Source organism: Didymosphaeria variabile (assembly GCF_027946475.1).
Source record: "Didymosphaeria variabile strain IMI 356815 chromosome Unknown scaffold_8, whole genome shotgun sequence".
Lineage (NCBI taxonomy): Eukaryota > Fungi > Ascomycota > Dothideomycetes > Pleosporales > Didymosphaeriaceae > Didymosphaeria > Didymosphaeria variabile.
In genome coordinates, this window is record NW_026611627.1 from 1,419,896 (window position 1) to 1,447,536 (window position 27,641).

Genomic DNA, 27,641 nt, shown 5'->3' on the forward strand with positions numbered 1-27,641 from the left:
TCTACTCCCCCTCTCTTTCTTCATCAATTTCAACCTCCTCCTCAATTTTCGGCGGCACATCATCCGGATGCGGATTCCCCTCATGGTGCCCGTCACCCCTAATTTTGCCCCACAACACGAAAAACGCCAACAACCCCAGCAGGAAAGCGATTACAGTCGGAGCGGCAGGGTGGCGCATTCTCTTGTACTCTTCTCAGATTTTGCACGATACTCCTGCTATTTTGCGATTTTGTGCTTCTGCTTGCCGACGTTTTGGGAATATTGGGAGTTTGGGGTGTGTGGGCGTTGGGACGGCTGCCTGGCGTAACCAGTGGTACCGACTGGTTGGTACTTCTTCGACGTTCTATGCGCTTCGTTAGCATCGCTCAATGACATAAGATAAGCTTTCAAATACCTCGTACCTCGTGATGCCCGATGTGCACGTGCTTTGGATGTGGCCCCGGGGAGAGAAGGAGTGAGGTTGCGTTAGCGACATCGGCTATTGGCGTAACACACCAATAAGCTCCCCGCTCTGGGCCGGCGTGGACTTGCCGAGGTGTCTAACCCTCACTATCGGGACGAGACCTCAACCTCAAGACATAAGAGTGTTCATGAACAGACACGTAGACCAGCTGCTCAAGTGTTCAGTCATTTAACAAGCTATTTGTTCGTTTCATGAAGTATCTATATACTACAAAGTAAAGTGAATCAAGCCTGTTGGCCGTTTAACACAACAATACACAAAACACCCTCTCTATCAGACCTCTCCACCAAGCCCATCGCATATGATCGCCTGAGCGCCATGCTAAGAATTCCAGAATCAATGCAGAACCCATGGCCCTAGACGCCTTTGGCGCCGAATGCAATCCTAAACCTCTCACGCTAAATTTCAAAACATCGCTCGATCCCTTCCTTACAGATACGCCATCCACAGCGCGTCAGTCTGGCACAGTTTCAGCGGATTAACCGCATTACTGACCAAATCCACCATCGTCTGGTTCGCCGGTAAATTGCTCGTTTGAGGCAAGCTGCCCATGCTCGTCGCCCGCTTCACAACCAACTCACTATTCGTCTGCACCGTCTCTCTCAGATTCTCCGCCGTCAGCCCCTTGTGCTGGCTTGTGAACCAGTGGTTCATCTCGTCGCGCATGAAGATGGCCAGCTGCATTTCCAGTTCGCCCTCGGGTTCGATAAGGCACCGCGCAATGCTCATGACGGATGGCGCGAAGATGCCTTCGAGGGCGAGGGGGCCCATCAGAGTTTGCATGTTGGGGGTGAGGCGGAAGGGCACCGGCTCGCTGTTATGCAGAACGGGCTTTCCTATCGCCATCGAGGGAATGAGCTCAGAGCCCCAGACGCGACCGCTGCCGCGCGAGATGCTGATCTTGTGTGGGAAGCGCGAGTTCATGTGCATGACGTACGTCATGAAGGTGAGTGCAGCAAGCTGGTAGCTGAATGTGCGGCGGAAGAGCCAGAAGTCCTCGAAGACCGGGTACGTGCTGCGGAAGTAGTCGAGCAGGAGGGTCTGCGGCACGTATTTCTTTTGCACAGCGTCAAAGGTCTCGAACCGGATGTTATTAGCGTGCTCGATGTTTTTCTGTGTTACAACATTAGCTTGATCTTTGTGAAGGCGAAAGTCCAGGGTTCTTACGGGATTGAGAGCCTTGAGCTTCTCCAGACTGAACAAAACAGGCTCGTCCTTGTTGAGGCTGGTTCGCCGGCAGTGGTCTTCGAAAATGCCTTGCATGCTGATGTAGGAAGCATCGTCCTGTACCATGCGCACGACGGGCGTGATAGGCACCATGAGCGGGAGATGGAATTGCAGATTTCGTCTTCGACTCTCTTTGCGCTTCGAAAGAATGCCATTGAAGATTCTGAACAGCTGCAGAATACGCTCTTCTCTCCTGGAGCTTCGCTGCGCAGGGAACTGGATGGCGAACGGATGGATGCTCCCATCATGACCACGGATCTTAAGGCGGCGATGGCAGATACCAATGCCACGCACAACGTCCACTTCCGGTAGGAAACGTTCAATGCGAACAAAATCAGAGTTCTTGTCGCGATGCTGCAAGTATTGACCAGGTACTTCCACATCATCAAACTTGAGGAAGCGGAACTCGCTGAGCTGCTGAGTGTACGATTCGAGAGGGATAACAAGCTTCCTGCGATCGAGGCGCTCTTCAAACCGGTTCCTCCACATGCGAAGCTTCTGTATGTACTCGTACATGGTGGGCTTATTGGTGACGAAGTCTAGCTCGAAAGCTTTGCGGATGTGAGGCGGCAGCACAGATTCGGCGAAGCGTGTGATGTTAGCCTCAGTGGACGACGGGAGTCTAACCTCCTGCCCGTAAAGGCCAGGCGAGCGCCCGACATAGGCGAGCCCATCGTTCAACAAAGCGACGATCAGTCGATAAGCGTCTTCGTCCGGAGGACACTTAAAGTTCTTCTGAATCTGATCGAGCATCGTCTCCATAGAGAGGGCCAACAGCGGGAACGCGGTCTTGAGGATTGCCGAGATCTCTTCCACGTGGTCCCAGGGTCGCTTGGGGGCTGGAGGTTTCTCATCGGTGGCAGTTCCGGTCAGTGCATCTTGCGTAGTCCCTTCGGTCTTGACAGTTCCGTTGGGTGTGCCATTGGTAACAGGCTTCGATTCACCGTTCGCGGAAATTGGTCGGTTTCCACTTGCACTTGACCCAGGTCGATTGTCGGGTGAGCTCTGCTTCTGAGCTGGTGATCCTTGGGCACCCTGTGCTCCTTGATTCTGTTGCTGCTTGGCCTTGGTTGCCTTATCCTTCGCCTCCTTCTGCTCATGGGACTTCTTAAGCGTGACCATATCCTCCCTCGTAGTCCTAAGGTGGCAGTACAACGCCTGCGGGTACGTCTTGGCCAGTTTTCCAAGGATGGATCGCGCAATAGGAGCTTCTGGCCTCGACAGACTGTTGAGCAGCTGTGGAATGTATGTAATCCAGTACCATGCTGGTGTGTCGCCTTGGAACTCTTCAAATTTCTCAGCGAGACGCCGCTCAGGGTTATCCAGGCTGAGCAACCAAAGCACACGGCCCAGGAGCTTTCTTGACTTGGCATTCTTGTACAGACTAGCTGCTTCGAGGTAGCAACTAAGAGCAGCCTCGGCCTTGTCAAGGGTGGAAGGATCCTCCTTGAACAGCATGTCATTGTATCGGCCCCATTCAGCCCATGCCTTTGGCAGCTTAAGATCGAAGATCATGGCAGTGCCGAATGCGTCGTTAGCGTCATTCTTCTGACCAAGCTTCGCGAGGAACATCCCCTTGAGAGTGTAGAACTCCGCCTTTTGCTGGTTGCCGAAGTAGTTAAGATTAGTATTGTTGATTACATCTAGACCATTGTTCAACTCAGACTTGTTCTGGTAATGACACTTCGCTTGCTCGCGCAGTTTCAGGAATGCTTCCTGGATCTCAATGTTAGGCAGAGTGTATATCCGGCTGAGCTGCTGGATGCACACGTCTGGAAGGTTGTGCTTCCGGGCAACGTGGGCGAAGCGGTTGATGATCCATGCAGTCTCGTGGTAACCGCGGTACGCGAACGAGTTACCGCTGGGGTTGCTAGGATTTGGTGGAAGTAGCTGCAAGTAAACCCCGTTGATGAGGTGGAAGATGTGTTGACGCCACGTAACCAGATCCTGCCATGCGTTGATGTCGTCCCAGAAGTTTGGCAGACGGTCACGCCAAGTAGACAGCAACAATTTGAGCTCTTGCGACTTGTGGTCCAGGTTGGCCTGGGTTGTCTGCGCGAGGCTCTGGCAGATGACGCTTGCATCGTGTAACTCGACCAGTTGCTGGAAATGCTGTAGCAGCGGAATGTGGGCCTGAGTAATGCGACGAGGCAACTGGTGCCACTTTCTTATAGATAGCTGGATTGACTCATCGCATAACCTGTGGAACTCCGGTTGGGTTTCCTGCTTCGCGTGCAGCTTGAGCAGCGATATGAATGTCTGGAAGAACACTCGTCGTGGCGTTGGCGCGTCGCTGACAGCTTTGATCGTCGCATCCAGTTGTTCTCGCTGTTCAGAGTTCTGCCACACTTCAAATTGCCTCCAGGTCGCTTCCAGATACAGGTCGTTGAAGTTCTCGTGCTTGGCGAAATCGCTCAAGACCTCCCATTGCTGCAGTTTCTGGGCACAGAGGACCCAATGATCCTCCCAGAGCATATACTCACCTGTGGAGAACGGTAGCACACTGGTCCGAGCCTTGATCTGAGCAGCTTCGTACATTTGCTGGGCCTTATCCCAGATGCCGATTTGCTCGTACGACAAGGCGGCATTGGTCTCGATGAACTGGCATCGTCTACGCCACGTACCGTAGAATAAGTCGTCTTCTTGCATGCCGGTATAGATCTCCAGCAGTGCATCAAGATTACTCTCCCTAAGTTTTTCGGTATCGACGATGGGGTCGACTGCCGACTCTTCCATATAGACAGCACCGGTATACCAAGCGTTGTACGAACGCGCGAGATACTTCATGATGTGTGGCGGGAACTTGACCCGTGGCCTTGCATGCACGATGGCATCGAGCATACTTGCGACACAATTCGGGCGCTTATCGAGCTGGCGGGAGTGATAGTCTTTTGTCAGGAGTGCAGCGATGCCCTTCTCCAGGTCGCTCTGATCGTCCTTTGTGAGAGCAGTCCAAGCAAGCGGGAAGAATGCAACCCAGATATCGTGTGCGAGGTTGCTGTCGGTGTGCTGCAGGTGCCCGAGGGGCTCGAAGAGGTCCTTGATCTTGACATCGCCGAGCTGGTTGCAAAAGCGACGATGGCCACTGACAAGATTCTCGAGCTCGTCGTCGACCATAACATCCGCGATGCGCGAGTCCCTACTGTAGGTGCCGAAGATGGAAGAATTTTGCGGTAGTCGGAAGTCCTCGGGATGAAGCTGTGCGGATGTGTTCATTTCAACCGAGCCGAACATGAGGTGGATGACCTGGCTGAGCCAATAGCTATCGGCGAGGGTATCCCAGTTCTGTGAGGCAAGTACGTAGCTGAGTCTGCTTGCTGCAGTACGGCTCAAGCTCTTGTCGAAGATCGTCATGTAACGGTTGCGCATTTCGACGTCCTGGGCTCTGGTGCCGATGAGGAAGGCATGCTCCATTCGTACCGTAAGTTCTGAGCGTGTAATCTTGGGGTCTTCGTAGATTCGGATCACGAGATCAAGGAACCGATTGAGCAGCGACGTATCCGGTCGGTGTTCGAAAAGTAGCATCTTGCTGAGGACTGCGGTCTTCTCCTTAAGCGTCGGCACAGGCTCATTAGAAACGAATATCCACTCCTCAACAAGGTCAAGAACCTTCGTGCATACAGCAGCGCTCTGGGATCGTTCAACCAAGGACGCAAGCACACTAAGATACGGCCTACGATTTTCACCGAGCTCGTTCATCCGGGCGGCGAGGATATCCACAACTTTGAGCACCAAATCGGTCTGGATCTCAGCCTCGCGGGGATCGGTTGGCGGGGTAGCGCTGTCAGGGCGGACACCAGGCGGGACGGCAGGTTGGCCTTGTTGGCCACTATGGGCGGTGAGATGATCCTTCGCCATCTTTCCCTGGAAAGCTTTCATAAGCTGTGGGATGTGCTGATCGATCTCCTCCGGTTGCTTATGGCAGAGCGTCCACAAGATGTTGATAGCGCAAATGTTTGAGCCGTTAGAGAGAGCCTCCGTGGCGATAGTCCCCAGTAGGTTCACAAACTCAGTCGATGGTGTCTCTTCAGCGTTGCCCTCTTCGTCCTTCACTGGTTCTGGCATAACGTCGAGGATGCGCTTCAGGGTGGGTTGCAATTTTGATGCAACATCCTCTCCTTCATCTACGGCCTGTAGGCTCGCCTGCACATCGGCGTGCTCAGAGCGAAGCGGCTTCTCCAGCATCCGCTGAAACTGCGGAACGCGTTGAAGCACCCAATCATCAGGCTTTACGTTGACAATGACCTTGACGATCTGTAGAGAGTTGATCATTCGGGTCGTAAATGCCTCTTGCTTATCATCCTGCTTCATCTCCAATACCAAAATCTCTTCAAGCTTCTTGCTGAGGATGAGGTCCAAATCCAGGTCGTTCCAGAGACGCGGGGACAAGAGGTCGTGCAGAAGTTGCACAGCTTTCCGACAAATTTCGGCAGGCGGGGGGCTGTTCGGAGTGGTAGCTGAGGCATCCTTGGGCTTGGGTGTGGCCACAGGGTAGCGCTCCGGAAGGTAGGCAATGAACGAGATCAGGTACTTCACGAGTAACATGCGAATGCCGAGCGCAGCCACGAAACCCTTGGTAGCAGTGAGAGGTACGACAGAGCCGTCTGCGCGCCTCTTGGATGCTTGTGGTGATTGCGAAGAGCGGTCAGTGCCGGAGGCCGTCTCACCCGCAGCTCGCTCTTCCCAGGTCCTAATCAGCCCGATCAGATTTAAAGCGAGCTTCTTTGCCTCTGTGGACGGGTTTGGCGGTTGAGCGATCTTCGGTAGCGCTGCGATAATGATTGCCGACAGTGGCTCTCGAGCCTCATAGAAAAGGTCTGGATGTCGGACGAGGAAGTTGAAGATGCTCATTAACTGCTGCAAGTTCGAGCTCTCCTCTGAAAGTATCTTCCGGGGAATTTGTGCCCATCGCGGGATCGCCATCTTCTGGTCTGCGCCGCCGAGGCGCTTCTTCAAAACCGGTGCCATCAGCTCAAGCGACTGCATGACAAGGGCTTTACCCTCGTTCTGGTGGGCTTTGAGCAGTGTCTGGTAGACCTGACTAGCGATCTTCACGGGCGTGTCGTATACCGCAATGAAGAAGGCAATGACCACGTAAGCGGCGTATTTGTTGATGACATCTTCCAGTCGTATATACGCCCATGCGAATCGGATAATGTCTTTTCGAGTTTCTTGGATTACGCCTGAATAATGCTTTAACAGTAACGTAGTAAGTTGAAGTAGTTCCATACGCGAGTGATCGACACCAAGCTGGGCGCTCTCTTCCGATGTATCGATCAATGCCTGCGGTTTCCATAGCCGGTTATGTATTGTGTCGGTCATGCTGCGGTCTACCAGCTTCGTACCCTTGTTGGCTTCGCTGCCGAACAAGGTCTCCCAGTTGCGTTTGGCGTCCATCGCAAAAATAGGGTTGACGATGTACCGGAAAATGAAGGTCTTCGTCTTCTGCGATGAAGTGCGTCCGGTATAAAGATTGATACACTTGTGGACTAAAGCCTTCCAGTAATCGACCGACTCATTCGACACCATCTGTTCATAGATGAAATCGAACAGTATTGGGTGTGCCTTGAAATCATCGGAGGTCACCGCGTCGATGAACTCGAAGAAGAAATCGAGGTTGTCAGGGTCGTAACGCAAGTAGGTCGTGAAGACGGTCATGATCTGCTCGCCTGCCTGTTCGGTAGCTAAACGCAGGCCAGGTTCGATACTGTTCTGTCGCAGTGTCTTCTCCAATGAGCGCGCAGCTTCAAAGAGAGCCTTCCTCAAGTCTTCTTTGCCAGCAAGCCATTCGCGCGTCCCCTCGAATTGGCTCATGGCGTAGGCAACGTGTATAGCGTTGAGTTGCGCTTGGCACTTCTCCTTCTCTGAACCATCAAATTCAAAGGAAGCAATGAACTTTGGGATGTCTTTCATCAACTCTTCACGCAAGGCGCCACTCTCCGGGTGCTCAAGCAGTTGTGCAAAGAACCTGCCTTGCGTCTCGTCCTTCATGTTGGGAGAGAAGTGATCCCAAGCTTCCTTCGGATACATACAAAGGTACTTGATGAGCGGCTCTCGGAAGGGGCTGTAGTGTGTCCGGCGAAGGGCGGTTTCGAGTTCAATGACTTTCTCGATAAGCTGTTTGAGGAAACTGATCGCTGCGGGAGGCAACAAGTGAAACACATTAAATATCGCCGTTACGATCTTCATCTTAGGATTCTGTTCAATCATAGTGAACGAGATTTTCTGCAGGCTGACGGGATCTGCGATGTTCTTGAGATGATCCAGAAGTCGGGTCCCGATCTCGACCTTGAAATAATTCGTAAGAAGCTTCAGAAGGCGAGCCAATCCATCCAGATTCTCCACGGAGAGCTTCCTAGGGTCCTGGAGATTGACCAAGATCGGTCTAAGACCACTTTGCAGCACGTCTTTTGGAAGCTTGTTCGTTGCTGAGATCACACCAGAAAGGCCAACGTTAGCAGCTTCGATGACCTCGGGAGACTTCGAGTAGAGGCATTTGAAGAATACACCGATGATACGGATAACCGTCTGATTCGGAGGTGTGGTGCTGAACTCTGGGAATGTTTGAGCGGTCGAGAGCAGGCGAATGCAGGCGACTCGTAGGTTGACAATGTGCTCGGCGTTTCGTTGCTCGAAAGGTTTAGTCGCGAGTCCTTCATCCTCTGCATCAGCTAGGGCTAGCGACTCCATTAGTAGCCTGGTAAGCTGCTCATTGAACTCAAGAATGTTATTCTTCAGTTTCAATAAGAAGGTGATTGCGTCGATGTACGCGATCTGTATGCCGAATGGAAGGGCGCGAAGGGGTTTCGTCCAGATGGGCACAATCAACCGTTCTTTGACTGGCTTGATGAGCTCGTGCACAGCACGACCCGTCACATCAGAAAGGACCTGGAACGCTTTCTGGGTAGCTTCTCGCACATTCTTGTTCATATGTGACAGGTCGGCGACTAATTGGCCACAGATCCTATGGAGGGGGCCTCCCACTTTCTTGCATTCTTCCTCCGTGGCAGGCTTGTAGCATCGCCGGATTAGGTCCTCTATAAGGCCTTGGGCCTGGATGCGCGTCTTAGAGTCGAGGTCGGTCGGCATATCCTTCATGACGAATGTCAGTGCCCGGATCAGTTCAAGATGTCGATTCTGCATCCAGGCGTCGCCCAATCCAAGCTTCTTGATGATGATTTCGATACCCCGAGTGCCTCCAGACTTCATAAACCAGTCATCGGCGTAGCAGTTATGGATAAACGTTTTGGAGAGTTCATCGAAGAAAGTGAAACTGTCCAAATTTTCTTGGCCTCCGAAGATGATTTTTGCGGTATCGCGCATGGTGATGATGGCTTGCTCAGCAGCATCGCGAGCCGTTTGATGCTCGGATGCAAGCGAGTCACCGAGAGCATCAGAGAAGACATCAGCGTCTATCACGACCGGACCCTCTCCTGAGTGAACATCGAATGGTCTCCCCTTATGCTTCTCATGCGCAAAATGCATCCCTAGCTCCAAAAGAGTGAAGTGCTTCGCAAGGTTTGTCACCAAGGTATCAGCATCATCTTTCAGGTCCGCTATGGAAATAGCGAACATGCAGGCTTTCAGAAGCTTCCTCAAGGTCTCCTGTTCAACGCCCTTCTTGACGATGGATTTGCTACGCTCGGAAAGAGTCATTATATCCGCACCGGCGTCCGTCTTCTTGCTGACTAGATCGTTGGCTTGCAACCGAATTAGTTGCGCAAAGTCATCGGGCAAGCTGTCAAATCCCACGAGGAGCTTAGTGTGGGAAGTTATGAGCCTAAAAGCTTGCTGTTTGTGGAATGGATCCGATCTCTTTGCTGCAGGAAGCTTTGGTACTTCGTGGAGCTTTGCTATGGCCGTATCAATGCCGATCACTGCTGGGAACGCGCGATCCTTGGTGGAACCAATAAGCCGGATATCGAGGGATGCTGCATCATCAGAGTATGGCTTGTAGTTCAGCTGTGGTGGGCCGGTGATGAACTTGCGATTGCGGCCGCCTAGCTTGCCGAGAATCCTCATCGTCGTATGTGCGTGGAAGTGGCTGTAAGGTTGAGGTTTTAGGTGCTCCCAAAGTGCTGCCATGAGGTCATCAATGACAGGTGCCATGATCGGGTCAAGATAGTCTGCCGTGAGGTTATCAACGCACAACTCCAGTGTCCTTAACCCCTGGCCAACGAGCTCTGAGCCTGCGCGCAAAGCTACCACCAGAGGTCTCATGAGGTAGCTGAGATGCGGTAGAAGGTTACTTAGCCTAGCTGGTACCGTCAATGAGAGCTCGACGAAGAGGTCTCTGTCTGCTGGTTTCCGCGCCGTGAGAAGGAGATTGTTCAGAACGTCCAATAACATCTCAAGGAGAGGAAGTATCTCTTTGTACAGATGCTCAAATCTGCCGCCTCCTATGCTCCTGAATAGCGACCTGAGAAGAAAGAAGTAATTCATTGGTTCTTCTGCGGTGGTTGACAGTTGTATGGACTTCGTAATGATCTTGCTCACGTGCGGTAAGAGCACTTGCTCGTTCTGTGCAGAGAAGAGGGTGACTGCCATGAACGATAGCTTGAAAAGTCGTAGCAGGATAGACGATTTCGTCACGTCTGACGTCCCAACTTCTTCGATCCGGTCCATCAGGAACTGTAGCAGCATGCCAGCAAAGCTCGGGGAGGTGGCTTCCGAGGCGAGCAGGAATTGTGGTACGTGGAGCAGCGCAGGATGTTCGAACATCATATCGTACAGATGAGGAATCTCCGACGAGAATACTTCGTGGAAGGTGGCCGGATCGATGTGATGGAAGACAGTTGCGAAAGTTTCCAACAGTTCCTTCTCTTCCTTCCCGCTTGACATCATGTGCTGGTTCGCCATCAGATCCCCTGGAGAAAGACCCTTGGTCTCTGCCGGTTTGTCGGTACCGTAGTATCGGAAAACTTTCGCGCCTTCCCTGAAGAGCTTGATCAGCACCTCCACCTCTTCTGCGTTGTAGCCGTAGGAGACTTCGTGCCAGTTCGCCGACGCGTTCGCAGCGTCAATCTCATCTTTGATCTTCTGCGGGTTGCATGCTCGTAGTTGGTAGAATAGATTCTTCAAGCCATGCAGGAGATTCTTGAACAAGAACTTGTTGTCGGCAATGGGATCTGAGCTCCGTTCACGCGGGTTCGACGTTTTGATAGGCGTTGCATTGAAGATGTCGATCTCGTCCCAGTCCGGAGGCTGATCCCGCACGGCCAGGTGGTTCTCCTCTGCCGCATCGATGGAGGGAGTGCTGTAGGCTGCGGAAACCTTGACTGCGTTGTGGTACTGGCGGTTCATGGCGGCAAACTTGTCACCTATGGCGTTCAGTATCATGATCAAAAAATATCGAGCGTCCTCCTTTGGTTCCAGCTTCGCGATGCACTCAGCCATGTTCAATAGCAGCTTCGCACTCATAGTCTGAAAACTCGTTCCAGGGAATGTGTCGTGGAGGTTCTTCGTATACACCTCGATGGTGCGTCGAATCTGCTCCTTGTTGAGCGAATCGCGGAGATGGTGGATCAAATCAGCAAGCATGCTGTAGGCGAGTGGTCGCATCGTCTCGTAGACAGTGAGTCCGTCGCCTATCAGTGTCCGCTCGTCCAACAGCTCATCAATCTTCTTCAAGAATATCTTCCGAAAGTTGAAATTGATGATATGCCTAATGGCCACCAGAAGCTCTTTTCTTGAGCTGGATTTCTCCCGGGGACAATCCTTTAATAACCGTACGACGATATCGGGAAGCGTCGGCAGGAAATCGTTAAGTTGCTGCGCATACACTCGTAGCAGATATGCCAGGAAGCTCATGGTCTTAACTTGAGCAGTGATGAAGTCGCCGAAGGCCGCCCTGTTGCGGATCTCTTTGCTCACCCCAGTAAAGATTTTGCCCTGGGCCTCTGCCTCTTCATGCGCTTTTTGTTGCGGCTTCGCCTGAAGCATGAGCACATTCTTGATCAGCGGAACAAACAGTTTTACGTTCCGATTTACCACATTACGGTATGCCTGAAACAACGATACCACTATTATGGGGCATTCTGCAAGCACCTTGAAAGACTGCATGCCCTTCAGCAACATGCGCGTCTGCTCGGTATTGATATCACCGGCGGGCCCCGCAGTCAGGGATGTCGCGGGTGAGCCTGGTCGCGGAGACTGCGAGTACTGATGGTTGCTCGGCGTTGACGGCACGCCCTGTCCTGACGGGGCGGGTGTCGCGTTATCGAAAGTTTCCGTTACCGCCTGCTCCATGGTCTGGAACATCTCCTGGATAAGATCCAAGAACGGTTGCACCCTGTCCTGCAGCGCCTTGGTTTGATGTCGCTGGAAGTCCATGACGATCTTCATGCAGAGCACCGCGTTGTCCTCGTTCTCAGTCTTTACTAAGGCCACCAGCTTGTCCACGATCTTCGCAGCGTGTGGTTCGACCGCGTCTGGTGGGCTCATGGGTAATCGGTGCAGAATCTCGAGCACGCAGTTGCGGAGGCGCTGCACATCATGTAAGTCCGAGTCCGTCCCAGTACGATCGCGACCGCTCACCTGTTCCGGAGACGTGGATATGAAAACTGGATCTCCATCGAGCACCTTTAAGAATAAGGGCACGAGGTGGTTCAAGAATGCGCCGTACTGCTGGCCCTGGCAGTATGTCTCAATATTGTCCCGTATATCTACTGCCTGGGCCAATTTGACTCTTGAATCTAGGTCATGTGTCAGCCTTTTGCCATGTAAGTGTATGTATACTGCCTCAAAGTTGGCTGTAGAGGGCGGCGTACCCGGACTCTGGTCGTCAAGCTTCGCGGCCATAGCCTCGAAGTTGTGATGCGCGGCCATGATGATGAGCTGTGCAGCTCAGCGCTGCTGGTCCCGCTGCCCGAATCCTCTCTCGCGGTGCGCGTGCGCACGCAAGTTCCGTCAATTGTGGGCTGTGGTCGAGAGTAAGAGCATTGGTCGCAGTGCTCGTTTGGTGCGGCGCCGTGTTGCGCCTGTCGCGCTGGGTATAATTATAGTTTAGAAGGAAAGGTGCAGGCTACGAAGCCTTAGCGTGCATTAAAATCATTAACTTCGGAAAGAGCGCGTGGAGCAGGTGAGCTGTGGTGGGCGCGTCCAACCCAGGTACGTGATGCCGGTCGCGAGCTACGCTACGCTCTCGGACTGAACTTTGAGAAGGGCAGACCATTCTGACCCCGACGGCTGACGTGGATTAAAGACGTTTCCTTTGCACGCGTTGATTCGCTAGTACCCCTGGTTCATTGGTTTCAAAACCGCTCGCTTCCAGCGACCAGTGGGACGCCGACCCTCACCATCTGAACGAAATGTAGCACGAGCTTCGTTCTGTGAGCCATGACAGGGTCAATGATGCAGCAGTCGCACATTACCGACTCTACCGGTCTATCATGCTATTTTGCGTACAGCGCAAGTCAATCCTTGCAGCATGCATGCCTCAGATATCGGTTTTTGCTGATCTGCCATATATTGATCCAGCCATTAGCAGACACGAGACGGATTGAACGAGCTTGTATATACTACGTTGGGTCTGTACAGGCTTTTGTATAATAGCAAATCCCGCAATGACCTTGACTCTTTATACACGTGTACTTGAATGTGTAACCTTCCCAACATGTAGAACCTCCAGGCGATCATGATTTTGGCGATCCAACACTACGCATTAAACATTTCGAAAAAATCATCGCAAAACCCACACATGCATTGAGGGAATGGACCCTTTTTCGGCACATTGTTAACTGTTAGGCATGCACCGAAGTGAATTTTGGCATTCATTTGCCGCGCCATTATGTTCGAGAGCACGCAGTTTGGCGTAGACTATGCGAGAGCGTGACTTGAGAAATTATAGTTCTCATATAGTTCATTTGGTCATGACTGTCTGACATCTGGAGATTATAGTCCAGTGCTACGTGTCATTGAAACCGCCGAAGCCGAAAGCAGTCGGGACGTCATCAACCTCCCACTCCCCATCAGCATCCTCATCCTCGTCCATTACCTCATCCAACACCCCACCCACACTTTCATTAAGCTCATCCTCTTCTTCGTCATCTTCATCCTCATCGCCGACCTCATTATCGCTATCATCTTCCACGCTGCCGCCTTCATTAAGAATGTCCTCAGCCCGTTCAGGGACCTCTGACATATCCTCCTCCACTTCAACATCTTCTTCCACTTCCTCTGTTTGCGGGTGTTCTGCACCGGATGACTGCCCTTGCTGTGCCTCCAACCTCTCAAACGCGTATCGTGGATTCTTTGCAGCGTACCGCACATTTTTCATGACTGTGTGCTCTACGCTCTTTCTACTAACTGCCTCTTTGTCGTGAAGCTCTTTCGTGTGCTCCGCAAAGAATGTTTTGTCGTCCCACAGCTCAGGCCACGCAAGTATGCGCTCGTAGATGGAATCATCAGGCTTATCGCCAGCAAGAATAGTGTTCATCTTGTGCTTCAGGATAACTGTTGCTTTGGCCCATGTGCCGACATGGAACCAGCCCTGTGCTGTTGGAGCGGGAGTCGTACGAATGTCTTCGGTCCGCAATATGCGTTGAATCAGCGGATCTGTAACGTCGCAGAATTGGAAGAGATTTCCTGTCCGTGACACGTGCACGCCATCGAACGTGTGTTGTTTGCGAAGCTCCTGAGGGCTTAACTCTGCAAGGTCCCGCACGTGTTGGTCGAAGCGGGTGAAGTGCCGAGCGGTGCCTGTTTTTTTGTAGGACAGGAACGACACAGTCTGATAGAATCTGTACTTGGGGTCTGTCCGAGGATCAACGCCCCATGCGATGAGCGCTTCACGCCAGGGTCCGGTCTCGAAGAAATATCCGCAATAAACAGCGGCTTGACGCAGTCTGTCGCGCTTGTCCCAGCCGAGTGTGTTATAAAGCAGATGACGGGTGATGATGGGTCGCTTTTCTAGCTCACGTCTGATGCTACGAATGAGTTCCTGCACATAGGGCGTAAGGTCTGACTCCCGGGGCAGACTTGACTTCGGACGCATGGGAACACCCTCTGCGTTGGGCTTGATGATGGAGTAACCGGACCATGCCAGGCTCTTGTGTAAGTTCACTTCAGCGACGGCGCCGTTGTCGTCTTTGTATTTGACGAAGGTGTTTTGCTGGAAGCGGTAATTGTATGCAATTGGGAGCTGCAGGAACTCCGCAGAAGGTCCAACATCTTTAGTGAGGTCGGGTCCTGCGGCCGTATTTAAGTTGAAGTTCTTCAATTTGGAGACTGCGGGAGGTTCAATATACAAGTCAATGCGCTAGAACATGTGAATAGGCTTACAGCTCAGCGGGAGCACGTGGTCTCGAATCTTGAGCATTGTGCTGTTTGTAGAAGCCGCATATTGAAGGTCCGGCAGATCTGGCCAGTTAGCCACGTAACGAGATGATGGAGGGTAGTCTTACTCCGAAAGCGATGTGTCTCGTCGATTACACCGGCCACAGAGACGTCATATCTGGACGCATTGTCTTGCAAACTGCGAAACAGAGTTGCGGCATCTGTTTGCGCGTGCTGATTTTGGGGACTCTGAGACTTGCCGGTGGCTGCTCCCGCATCGGCGTCAGCTATGAATGGGCCTGAAGAACCACGCTTCCGCTTGCGACCAGTGCGTTTGGGGACCGTCACTTTCAGGAGCAGATTGTTGGTTGCGACAGGTGTGGAGAGCAAACGTTTGGCAAGCGGATCGTCCGGCCGAAGAGAGACTGATATGACTTTTGGGAGAGCATCTGGGCTCTCTGCGTTGGGCTGCGGTTCTAGCTTGGACCTCAAGCCCTAAGTGTCGTGTCAGCTGCATGTCTACGGTGATGCCGTCCAGCAGTGGTACGCCTCTGACCTTGCTAAGCTTGACTGGCCCACCTAGCGAGACGATGCCCTTGTCGATGTTCTTGATGATGCACGGGTGCTCGACGACGGAGATGGCGCGCGACGGGATCTGCAGCCACGGTGCTGTCTGCTCGACCGCGTCTTCGCTACCGTGCTTGTTCGCAGCGTCCATGCTGTTCATGGCGAGGGCGATGGCAGCTTCCTCGGAGCGTACAGGGATAGCAACCCTAGCGCAATGGCGGCTGGCAGACACGCCTCGCCGCTCGCTGCTGGCGGACGATGAGCTGCTGGACTGCGCTCTACTGGCTCGCTGGCCCGTCTGCGGCCTCTCGCTCCGTTCCGACGCCTCGCAGTGACGCTCACGCTGCGGGCACCACCTCCATCGCGTCCTTCATACTTTGCGGCGGGGGTGTGGTGTCCGAGCGCCCGCACCATAGACTAACAGGGCATCGCTCCCCTTCTTCACGGTGGTGCTGCGAGTGCATTCACATCACGTCCACCGTCTGCCGTTTCTCCCCTCTGTCTCCTGTGTGCGCCTTCATCGACAACACACGCAGTCCTACATTTGCAAGCTGGCCGTGGTCGCCAAGGCCGCGCCTCCTACAGCCCCTCCCGACCTTCGCCCGCTCCTCTTGACATCGGCCGTGCTTCTCTCCCTAAGCTCCCTCACACCAGCGACGACGTGCAGCACACCCGCCTTTCTTCGTCCATGTCTGTTTGAGTTGCCAGTCGCTATCAGCATTCAAGCAACTGGGCGCGCATTCTTGTCGCTTCCATTGGCGCTGTCGGCTGCCGCTCACGCCAGGCCGAGTTCGAAACAGCCCTAAGCGGACCGCCTTTTCGAACGTCGCCGCACACCTACCGTATCGCCTGACGTTGGCTCGCGCATTTCCACGAGATGAAAGGCTTCAGGCAGAGGGTGGTAAGCCTATCCCCGTAGAGAGTGTCTCCGCTGGACAGCACATGCTCCACAATTGGGCAGCCCCCTCGACTAGCGGCTCAGAACGCTAACATGCTCAGCACGAACAGCTCGCGAGAGCCAAATCTGACAAGTCTACTTCCAAAAAGAAGGACTCCAACAACGGCACGTCATCTCCCTCGCATGGCGCCTCGAGCTCGCCCTCAGGATCTGCACACGCTACACCCACATCTTCTCAGACACAATTGACGGATGCTCGCAACAAGCCGCTCCCCTCTGGTGACGGCGCAACAGGGAGTACAGGCTCCTTACAACCAGGCCAGCCGGGCGTGCCGAGCTCTCTCGGTGCAGGCTCATCATTCGGTGGACAGCAGGGCACGGGAAACTTCGGTGGTGCTAGTAGCGCCGCTGCCTCAGGTTCTGGTACACCCCACAGAGCAGGTCAGCCATTAGCGCCTAGTGTTATCATCAGTCCCAGCGCTCCTGTAAGTGCAAGCCTTCCGTACGTGCGGCGATAACCACAGACTGATGGGCGAGTAACAGCATATCCCGGCCCCGGGCGCAGCAGAGACCATGCCGGGCGACCTCCTACCCCCGAAGGCGGGTCAGAAATCGTTGATCTTCGATCGTCTGCAGACTACACCCAAGGACAATGTAGAAGGCATTCGAACGCCTAAGCGTCAACATTCGTCGCGTTTTGACATTTCGGACCAGCGCCAAAGAGAGCTGGAGAAACTGCCAGGGTTCCACGAGGTGCCGCCCAACAAGCGCGAGGAGCTGTTCATGCAGAAGCTCGATCAGTGCAATATCATCTTCGACTTTAATGACGCGAGCGGTGATATGAAGTCGAAGGAAATCAAGCGCCTGGCGCTACACGAATTGCTAGACTACGTTGCGAACAACCGCCAGGTCATCACTGAGCGAATGTATCCCCGTGTTGTCGAGATGTTCGCAAAGAACTTGTTTCGACCCATTCCGCCGCCCATGAACCCGCAAGGAGAAGCCTTCGATCCTGAAGAAGACGAACCCGTGTTGGAAGTTGCGTGGCCCCACATCCAGGTGGTGTATGAATTCTTCCTCCGCTTCATAGAGAGTCAAGACTTCAACACCAATATCGCGAAAGCCTACATCGACCATAGCTTTGTCCTGAATGTCAGTTGTCCTCCCCTACCTTACCCGCTTCACGTCTAACCTTTCGTAGCTACTCGAACTGTTCGACTCAGAAGACCCAAGAGAACGTGATTTTCTGAAGACCACACTTCACAGAATATACGGCAAATTCCTTAATCTCCGCTCGTATATTCGTCGGTCCATCAACAACGTTTTCTTCCAATTCAGCTATGAGACTGAGCGTTTCAACGGCATAGCTGAGCTGCTTGAGATTCTCGGTTCGATTATTAACGGATTTGCTCTACCCTTGAAAGAGGAGCACAAGTTGTTCCTTACGCGCGTGTTGCTGCCCATGCACAAGGTGAAGAGCCTTAGTATGTATCACCCGCAGTTGGCGTATTGCATCGTACAGTTTTTGGAGAAAGATGCAGCATTGACCGAAGAGGTAAGTTCGAAACGCACCTTTGATGAGTTTCAGAATGGCTGCTAAAGGAATAGGTGGTTTTGGGTCTCCTACGATACTGGCCCAAGGTCAACAGCACCAAGGAGGTCATGTTTCTAAACGAAGTGGAAGACATTTTCGAGGTCATGGATCCCGCCGAGTTTGCCAAGGTCCAAGAACCACTCTTCAACCAACTGGCCAAGTCCGTTGCAAGTCCACATTTCCAGGTCGCTGAACGAGCGCTTTACTTCTGGAACAACGAGTACTTTTGCAACCTCGTCAGTGACAACGTGGAGGTCATTTTGCCCATCATGTTTGCACCATTGTACGAGAACTCGAAAGGACACTGGAACAGGTAAGTGTCTCTAAATGGAACCTTTGAGGCAAAGCTTACCCATGGCAGGACAATCCACGGCATGGTGTATAATGCCATGAAATTGTTCATGGAGGTAAATCCGCAGCTGTTTGATGATTGCTCGCATGACTATGCCGAATCACAGAATAACGCCAGCGAGCGTGAACGAAGTCGACAGAGCCGATGGGAAAAACTCGAAAAACTCGCAGAAGCCAGGAAGAACGGCGACGTGGTAGACAACAAGGTCGCTTCGAAAGTAGGCTCCCCTATGCGGTTAGATGAATCAGATCCCCTACGAATGGAAGCGCTTCGGCTGCAGGACGATGCCAAAGACCGGCGGCCAAAGGAGTTTGAACGGCAGGGCAGCCAGACTTCGGTACGTTGATTCTTGAGTCCTAGATTGAGCGTCATTGAACATGAGCATTTTCTACGGCCGAATCATTGTACTTTTAATTTTATTCCTAGACTTCTAGGCTTTTCTCTGTCGTCAAGATTTGCTTCTGGTTTTGGGTTCGGGTTGATCTGACATGTGTGCTTGCTCGATGCAGCGGAGACACCACGTCTCTTCACGAGAGGATCGGACGCAGGCGTCTCACACAAGGCGGTCGTCTACTGGTCGTCCGCGCAGTAACAGTCGTCCGAGTTCGTCGGGCAGCAACAGCAACGTCTCTCGCAATCCAACTGCCAATGGTACTATCCGGGCTGTTACTAGTGGAAAGGCGGCTACGAGCAGGGCTGTCTAGCACCTTGGTTTGGTCCTTTTCGCGATATACACTTTTCTCGACGGCGCGTTTGGCCCTTCCCCTTTTACCTTCTATCTATCATGTTCGGAAACGGCTGCAGTTGCGATATGGGTGCGTTCTATGACGGCATACCTTTGGTCCGGCCTGCCGCAAAAAGCGAGATGGAGCCTTTTTCTCATAGGGTGTATTGGCGCGGAGTCCTGTGTTCTTTCCAATGTCATGGTACGCTGGTTGAAGATAACCTGATGGAAGGTTTGGGGTGGGCTTGGCCCTTTTCTTCATACACTCTGATAGACATGGAATGTAAAGATCAACCTTGGCTGACTCTGCCTCGGCTCTTGGTAACATGTGTTCGTTCGGAGACTCGGACGTTCATTAGGCTTCTTGCTTGTGACATTAGACTCGTGCGGATGCTACCTTTAGTTTTAGGCAACGCGTCCAACATCTGTGGAAAACATTTGGCGAACATCGTTGCTTTGCCCATATCAAGATCAAGTCCACGCGAAACATTCTTGGTCGAGAGGTGACGTACAAAACAAGCAAGCAATGTTTGTAGGGCTGCATGTAGCACAACGGCTCACGACGAGGTACTCGCGCGCATCTCGACGTAGAGCCTCGTCAGCTGTCATTACGCTTGAGGAGCCAATCAAACGCGCAGTAATCTGCCTCGGGATGTCATAGCAACGTTCGTGGCAATTTGTTGTTTGGACCAGTGTGCGTTAGCTCGGAAGGCTCGGGACGCGATTGTCATCTCCCCCTTTCTGGTTCCGAAGCAAAAGTCTACGGTATTTACGCACCCACCACCGCTACTGCGACCCTTCCTACCTCGACCCAAGGGCTCACTTCTTCCTTCCTCACACCTTCTTGTCCTTCCTTAGGCCGTCGCTGCCATCTTTTCCTTCTCCGCGCTTCCTTTGTTTATCTCGCTGTGTTTGCGCAGCTTGTAGACAACCTCAACGACCCCAGCAACCTTGACGCATTTGCGACCGCGCACCATGTCGAAGCCTGACTGGATTCAAGCCGGCGTTCCTACGCTCGACCGCCCCTTCGGCCTGCAGCTTTGGCCCATCTTCGAGAAGGCCTACGAGTCGGCCGTCGGATACAAACCGCAAGACTTCCGCTTCGTGCCTGGCGAGACACCCATCTCCACGATCAAGTCGTGCACGGCGATACTTGTATCATACTACATTATAATCTTTGGAGGAAGAGAATTGATGCGAAACCGCGAGCCCTTCAAGCTCAACTTTCTGTTCAAGGTGCACAACTTTTACCTCACGGCGATTAGCGCAATCCTTCTTGGACTGTTCCTCGAACAAATTATCCCGACGGTCGTGCGACATGGTGTTTTCTTTGCTGTCTGCGACCACGCAGGCGGCTGGACGGACAAGATGGTCATCCTCTACTACGTAAGTGCTCCCAGGCGAGATAAGGGCTGTTGGAACGAAGCTAACAAACGTAGCTCAACTACCTTACCAAATTCCTGGAGCTGATCGACACTTGCTTCCTGTTCTTGAAGAAGAAGCCGCTGAGTATGTAATGCTGCATTGTACCGCGCAACAATAACTAATCTCACCAGCTTTCCTCCACACCTACCATCATGGCGCCACTGCCCTGCTCTGCTACACTCAGCTTATCGGTCATACCTCCGTTTCGTGGGTCGTCATTACCCTGAACCTCATGGTTCACGTTGTCATGTACTGGTACTATTTCCAGAGCGCTCGGGGCATCCGGATCTGGTGGAAGAAGTACATCACGATGATGCAAATCATCCAGTTCGTTCTGGATCTCGGTGAGTTTGCCTGCTTTCCGCAATCGCGGCCAATTTACTAATGTGCTGCTACCAGGCTTCGTCTACTTCGCCTCCTGGACCTACTTTACCAGCACCTACTGGCCTCACCTTCCCAACATGGGCCAATGCGCTGGCGAGGAATTCGCCGCTATCGCCGGTATTTGCATCATCACGTCGTACCTCTTCCTCTTCATCCTTTTCTACCTTGCGACCTACAAGAAGCCGGTGCCCAAGGGCCGCCGCAGGGCTACCAGCGCTTTGGTCGAGATGAAGGATGAGAAGGTGCCGACGGTTGGTGAAGCACGGCGCAGACTCTCCCAGAGCGTGCATCCCTCAGCTAACGGCCAGGCAACAGGCGTCTCCACCCCGAACAGCCGTGCCACTCGTTCGCGCAAGGCCTAATCTCCTTAGTCCTGGCGTGGTCGTCACGGTCAGGGAGGTTATTAGCGCGAGCACGGAGACGGGCTCGAGAAGGGTGGGTTTCAGCTTTGGGGACGCGAGTGAGGACTTTGAACGACCCTTCGCTCGCACTCCAGCTCACCGATCCACCTGAGGCTCAGGCGACATTCTCCCGCCAACACGTCCTTATAAAGACGCTCCTGGAGTCTTCGCTGCTGATACGAGGGCTTTCAGCTTGTCAATGGGAGTACCATCACTTATGGTGATGACCTGACAACCCACGTTGCATTTCATTACAACAAAACCCTGGAGGGCAAGTTCAGTATCTCCTTGTAATTATCACGCGTTTTGGAGTTTGTCATTTTGGCGCTCCTCACGAAAAGTCGCATCCTGGGTAGATGTCCAAGCGATAGATAGCATGTACGATGGGGTTCTTGTGTTGCAGACCGGGGGCGGATTGGTTTCAATATCGGCGTAGCAATGAGAATAATGCATAATCACTACAATCGGCATGCGTGTGTTCAATACTTACATTGAAAAGAGCAAAGATTCGTAGACGAGGGGAGACGGATTGATGTCATCTGACAATCCGGGATTCAGGCACGGTCCCACTTTTTTCACGCAAACCCGCCAAGCTCGCCTCAGGTGATCTTGCAGCTGCAAAACCCAAGGTTCGACATCAGCTAACCTACCTCCACCCGCCGACCTCACCACCACTCTCCACTCCACCCAATTGCGCGCCCGCCGCCTCCGAACTCGCCTCCACAACCTCTTTTCAGGTCATTGAGCAGCAATGTCCTTCGTGCGCGCCGTATCGAGGGTCTCCCGCGTGGGCCTGCGAGTCCCGGCCTACCGCGCCAGCCCTGTTGCTTGGACCGCCCAGCGTGCCTTTTCCCAGTCGGTCATCCGATGCAGCGACCAGCATGCCGAGGAGACGTTCGAGGAGTTCACTGCCAGGTATGACGCACCTTGGAGGGGTGACGCAGATGCGTAGGGGATGAGGGTACCTCGGCCAGGGAGGGAGCCATTGAGCTCCATTGAGCTTCGCTAGAGCTGTGTTGCTGACTTGGGTTGCTTTGATGCAGATATGAGAAGGAGTTTGACAAGGTCAATGATGTTTTCGAGCTTCAGGTACGTTTTCCGCCGGTTGGGAGGATGGTTTCGGCATCACGCTACCGAGCTCCGATGGAGAAGGAAAGGTCAATGATGGATATAGAGCTAACGGACACAGCGAAACCTGAACAACTGCTTCGCCTACGATCTCGTCCCTTCGCCTACCGTTATCACTGCCGCTCTCCGCGCTGCGCGCCGCGTTAACGACTTCCCCTCCGCCGTCCGGGTCTTCGAGGGTATGTCTATTCCAAAACACCTCTAATACACTGCGTGGATGCCCAGCTACGGTGCCTCTCTAAAGCTGTTATGTAGCTGGTGTGGGATATATGTTCTCAACAGCGTCGAAGGCTACAATTGGCGCACATATACTAACGTGACGATCTAGGCATCAAGTTCAAGGTCGAGAACAAGAACCAGTACGAAGAGTATCTTCAGGAGCTCGAGCCGTTACGCGAGGAGCTCGGCATTCCGCTCAAGGAGACCATGTACCCCGAGGAGAAGTAAACTGCTCGCATCACTGCAATACCTTCCATCTCTCCTAGAGGGGTAAATCAGCGCGACTGTCAATGTCACCATTTCGATTTCTTAGAGTCTAGAGGGTTGGAACACGAGATGGGAGGGATGGGACGCTGTACCATTAGTGTGAGTTTACTGCAGCCTGGATGGTGACTAGGGAGTGATGGAGATGTAGAGCGGTACGCCGCTGTAGTTGCTGTACAGAGTTTCTTTTCGTTTCTAACAGCCTTCTCACATGCTGTGAAAGTCCGCTGAAGTTACTAAGTCGTCGTTTGGCTACCTGACATTGCTAACGCGCTGCATCGACTATCAGTATACGTTAGTCCAGTCTATACAGCATCACTATGCTCACGCCCAATGCACCGTAACCGCAGAACACCAGCAGATTAATATTCACCAGCATAGCAAAGACATAAGCAGAGCCGTTTACCAGCATACCGAGATCATCCGCATCTGCTAGCCTACCCATAAAGCTTTCTTTTTCATGTACAGTCATTAGGTACAGGAGCCCCACAAATTTATTTATCTCTGAGCCCCGCCATCGCCCGCCGCCATCGCCCGCCGCCATCGCTCGCCGCTGATCACAACAACTCGTCCTGCCACCACGACAACGCAATGGCGTCGGAGGAGAGCCCCTACCTCGTTCTACCAGGGTCTCTGGCCTTCTCAGACTTCCGCCTCAAGCGCCTGGCCCAGGCGATCGGCGCAAAGGAAGTGCGCGCGCTTTGGGTGCACTATGTCAATCCTACCAAAGAGCTGAGCGGGGAGGAATTGAAGACGCTGGAGCAGATATTGCACTATGGAGAGTATCCTGGGAGTACGGACAGGCTGTCGCAAACTCTTATCCACTCCGTCCAAAATCCTACTGCCGCTTCCACCACCGAGGACGATACCGTTCTCTTTTACGTTTGCCCACGCCCAGGGACCATTTCGCCATGGAGCTCTCTTGCTACCATGATCGCCCGCACATGCACGCTCGACCATGCCGTGAAGCGCATCGAGCGAGGCATGGTCCTCGCTGCCACCTTCGAGAAGCCGCTCGCCGCCGACGAGATACCCAGCGCCGACTCCCTCCACGACCGCATGACCCAGACCATCAGCCGCACCACGCCGAACCTCGACCTGCTCTTCGGTGAGCACGAGCCTGCTCAGGCTACGACGATCAGCTTTGAGGAGTACAATAGCCCTCATGCCGCGCTGGAACATGCCAACCAAGAGCTGGGACTCGCGATGGACAAGTCAGAGATTGAGTATCTAGTCGAGGCATACTCGCAGGAGCTCAAGAGAGGCCCGGTAGATGTCGAGCTGTTCATGTTCGCGCAGGTCAACTCAGAGCATTGCAGGCATAAGCAGTTTAACGCCGACTTTACCATCGATGGCATGCGCAAGGGCTACTCGCTCTTCGGGATGATACGGAACACACACCAGAAGCACCCGGAGCATGTTGTGAGTGCGTACAGCGACAATGCTGCTGTGCTTCAGGGCGAGGAGGCAAGCTTTTGGGCGCCGAACACCCTGACAGGTGAGTGGACCGGCACAAAGGAGACGGTGCATATCCTCTGCAAGGTGGAGACACACAATCATCCCACGGCGGTATCGCCCTTCCCTGGCGCGGCAACGGGCTCGGGCGGCGAGATCAGAGATGAAGGGGCAGTGGGCCGGGGCTCAAGACCGAAGGCTGGGCTGGCAGGCTTCACTGTATCTGATCTCCTCATTCCTGGACACGAGCAGCCATGGGAGCTGAACGACGTAGGCAAGCCAGCGCACATTGCAAGCAGTCTGGACATCATGCTCGAAGCACCCATTGGCAGTGCGGCGTTCAACAATGAGTTTGGGCGGCCATGTACGATCGGGTACTTCAGAACGCTGCTTGTTCGCGTTTTCACGAACGAGAAGGAGACGGAGATTCGAGGGTACCACAAGCCCATCATGCTGGCTGGAGGTGTGGGAACGGTTCGACCGCAACATGCGCTCAAGGACCCGGACATTGTACCGCCAGGGTCGCATCTACTGGTTATCGGTGGACCTGCGATGCTCATCGGCCTAGGTGGCGGTGCTGCGTCGAGTGTCCAGTCTGGAGAAGGCAAGGTCGAACTTGACTTTGCTAGTGTGCAGCGAGGAAACCCTGAAGTCCAGCGGAGAGCGCAGGAAGTCATCGATACTTGCCGATCTATGGGCGATAAAAATCCGATTTTGTTCATCCATGACGTGGGTGCCGGCGGTCTGTCTAACGCTCTGCCTGAGCTCGTTCACGACTCTGGACTCGGTGCCATCTTCGATCTGAGAGAAGTGGACAGCGCCGACCGAGGCATGAGCCCGCTACAGATCTGGTGCAATGAGGCTCAAGAGCGCTACGTGCTAGCTGTAGGACCGGACGATTTGGACCTCTTTAAGCGCATCTGCAAGCGCGAACGTTGCGGTTTCTCAGTCGTAGGCACCGCGACGAAGGAACAGCGTTTGGTTCTCAAGGACAAAGAGTCACAAGGCACACCCACTCCGATCGACCTTCCTATGCCGATTCTTTTTGGAAAGCCACCGAAGATGTCGCGCATCGTTGAATCGCGAAAGCTGAGATTGCCTGCGTTCGACAGCACTTTGTCTATGTACTTGCCGGAGACACCGAAGGAGGGTCTATTGCCGGAAGCTGTGGACCGAGTACTTGCTCTCCCTGCTGTGGGTTCTAAGTCATTCCTCATCACGATTGGCGACCGTACCGTTGGCGGGTTGACAGTCCGTGACCAGATGGTCGGGAAATGGCAGACCCCCGTTGCTGATGTCTCGGTGACCGCCACCTCTCTCATGTCTGGTATCAAGACTGGCGAGGCGATGTCCATAGGCGAGAAACCTACGCTCGCTCTCATCTCTCCTGCTGCATCGGCTAGGATGGCCGTTGCGGAATCGCTCATGAATTTGGCCGCTGCTAGCTTGTTTGATAGACTGTCAAGAGTGCGCCTATCAGCGAATTGGATGTCCGCTTCCAGCCACCCTGGCGAAGGCGCTGCGCTCTACGAGGCTGTCGAGGCTATTGGCATGGACCTTTGCCCACGACTAGGCATCTCGATTCCCGTCGGAAAAGACTCTATGAGCATGAAAATGAAATGGAAAGACCAAGACTCGAACGAAGCCAAGGAAGTCACCGCTCCTATGTCTCTAGTCATCACCGCCTTCGCCCCCGTAGACCGTATCGACCGCACCTGGACCCCTGCTCTGGAGCGTCTCGAAGACGTCGGCGAAACGGTCCTCATGTTCGTGGACCTCGCCGCCGGCAAGAAGAACATGGGCGGCTCCGCCCTCGCGCAGACCTTCGGACAGGTTGGCGACGAGGCGCCAGATGTGTGGGACGCAGACGTGCTTAAAGACTACTATGACGCAGTCGAGCAGCTCCACGACGCGGGCATCGTGCTCGCATACCACGACCGCTCTGATGGCGGACTTTTTACTACGCTAGTAGAGATGATGTTTGCCGGGCGCTGCGGGTTAGAAGTGATGCTCGACGGCATTGCGAAGTCGTCTGATACCAAGGATATTGTCGAAGCGCTGTTCAACGAGGAACTCGGCGCTGTATTCCAAGTCCGCAAGAAGGACGAAATCAACTTCAACCGCTGTTTTGCCACTTGCGGACCGCCACCAGGCATGATCAAGAAGATCGGACGGGTGCCCGCAGCCTCGAAGCAGGAGATCAGTTTCGCGTTCGGTTCTCAAGTCATCTACCGCGCCTCCCGCTCGAAACTCCACCAGCGCTGGGCATCCACGAGCTACCAGCTCCAGCGCCTGCGCGACAACCCCTCCTGCGCAGACCAAGAGTTTTCCTCCATCCAAGACGACTCCGATCCGGGTCTCTCCTACCACCTCACCTACAACCCCAACGACAACATCCTCCCCCTCAAAGCATCCCTAACCTCTCCCTTCACAAACAAACCCCGCGTCGCCATCCTTAGAGAAGAAGGCGTAAACGGCCAAGCCGAAATGGCCTTTGCATTCTCCCAGGCCGGGTTCAGCGCCATCGACGTACACATGACCGACCTCATCAGTGGCCGCGTCTCGCTTTCCCAATTCACGGGTCTCGCTGCCTGCGGCGGCTTCTCCTACGGCGACGTCCTAGGCGCGGGGCAAGGGTGGGCGAAATCCGTCCTTTTACACCCCGCGACCCGCACGGAGTTCCAGACCTTCTTCGAGAGGAAAGACACCTTCGCCCTAGGCGTGTGTAACGGATGCCAGTTCCTCAGTAAGCTGAAAGAACTCGTTCCGGGCGCGGAGGCATGGCCGTCCTTCGAGAGGAATATCTCAGAACAGTACGAGGCGCGCGTCGCTATGGTCGAGGTTGTCGACCCTGCCACTGGAGCGCGACCACCCTCCGTTTTCTTGCACGGCATGCACGGCTCCAAACTGCCCATCGTGACGGCCCACGGCGAGGGGCGCGCACACTTCGCACCGGGCATCAGCCCTGAGACGCTGTACAATGAGGGCCTGGTCGCGATGAGATATGTGGATAACTACGGAAAGGTGACAGAGAAGTATCCGTACAATCCCAACGGCAGCCCCAAGGGCATCACGGCGGTGAGGAGTAGGGATGGGAGGGTGTTGGCGTTGATGCCGCATCCCGAAAGGACTATCTTGAAGGAGGTGGGCAGCTACATCCCCAGAGACAACGAGTGGGGCGAGGTCGGTCCGTGGGCACGCATGTTCAAGAGTGCTAGGCGATGGGTAGGGTAGGTGTGGTATAGACCGGGTGTGCAAAGGCAAG

At 53.7% G+C, this 27,641-nt stretch overlaps 6 protein-coding genes across 6 annotated transcripts; 4 read left to right on the forward strand and 2 right to left on the reverse strand.

Moving 5' to 3' along the window:
* Window positions 1-216: 216 nt before the first annotated feature.
* Window positions 217-12,517, reverse strand: TRA1 (transcription-associated protein 1; the record flags this gene model as incomplete). Its single annotated transcript, XM_056219442.1, has 4 exons — window positions 217-343; window positions 897-12,175; window positions 12,227-12,384; window positions 12,460-12,517. The coding sequence occupies 4 exons, from the start codon at window positions 12,515-12,517 to the stop codon at window positions 217-219; spliced, it is 11,622 nt and encodes a 3,873-aa protein (XP_056066569.1).
* Window positions 12,518-13,595: 1,078 nt separating this feature from the next.
* Window positions 13,596-15,692, reverse strand: TFC1 (tau 95 subunit of transcription factor TFIIIC; the record flags this gene model as incomplete). The annotated part of the gene is made up of 4 exons (XM_056219443.1): window positions 13,596-14,917; window positions 14,972-15,049; window positions 15,094-15,460; window positions 15,522-15,692. 4 exons carry the CDS (start codon window positions 15,690-15,692, stop codon window positions 13,596-13,598), a joined length of 1,938 nt encoding a protein of 645 aa, XP_056066570.1.
* Window positions 15,693-16,409: 717 nt separating this feature from the next.
* Window positions 16,410-18,722, forward strand: RTS1 (serine/threonine-protein phosphatase 2A 56 kDa regulatory subunit delta isoform; the record flags this gene model as incomplete). The annotated part of the gene is made up of 6 exons (XM_056219444.1): window positions 16,410-16,433; window positions 16,532-16,915; window positions 16,974-17,582; window positions 17,632-17,985; window positions 18,039-18,337; window positions 18,386-18,722. The coding sequence occupies 6 exons, from the start codon at window positions 16,410-16,412 to the stop codon at window positions 18,720-18,722; spliced, it is 2,007 nt and encodes a 668-aa protein (XP_056066571.1).
* Window positions 18,723-20,075: 1,353 nt separating this feature from the next.
* ELO2 (Fatty acyl-CoA elongase/Polyunsaturated fatty acid specific elongation enzyme) lies at window positions 20,076-21,271 on the forward strand (the record flags this gene model as incomplete). Its single annotated transcript, XM_056219445.1, has 4 exons — window positions 20,076-20,486; window positions 20,540-20,609; window positions 20,657-20,869; window positions 20,925-21,271. The coding sequence occupies 4 exons, from the start codon at window positions 20,076-20,078 to the stop codon at window positions 21,269-21,271; spliced, it is 1,041 nt and encodes a 346-aa protein (XP_056066572.1).
* Window positions 21,272-22,061: 790 nt separating this feature from the next.
* COX6 (Cytochrome c oxidase subunit 6) lies at window positions 22,062-22,885 on the forward strand (the record flags this gene model as incomplete). The annotated part of the gene is made up of 4 exons (XM_056219446.1): window positions 22,062-22,225; window positions 22,354-22,399; window positions 22,500-22,617; window positions 22,767-22,885. The coding sequence occupies 4 exons, from the start codon at window positions 22,062-22,064 to the stop codon at window positions 22,883-22,885; spliced, it is 447 nt and encodes a 148-aa protein (XP_056066573.1).
* Window positions 22,886-23,512: 627 nt separating this feature from the next.
* Window positions 23,513-27,610, forward strand: ADE6 (phosphoribosylformylglycinamidine synthase; the record flags this gene model as incomplete). Its single annotated transcript, XM_056219447.1, has 1 exon — window positions 23,513-27,610. One exon carries the CDS (start codon window positions 23,513-23,515, stop codon window positions 27,608-27,610), a length of 4,098 nt encoding a protein of 1,365 aa, XP_056066574.1.
* Between the last annotated feature and the right edge of the window lie 31 nt (window positions 27,611-27,641).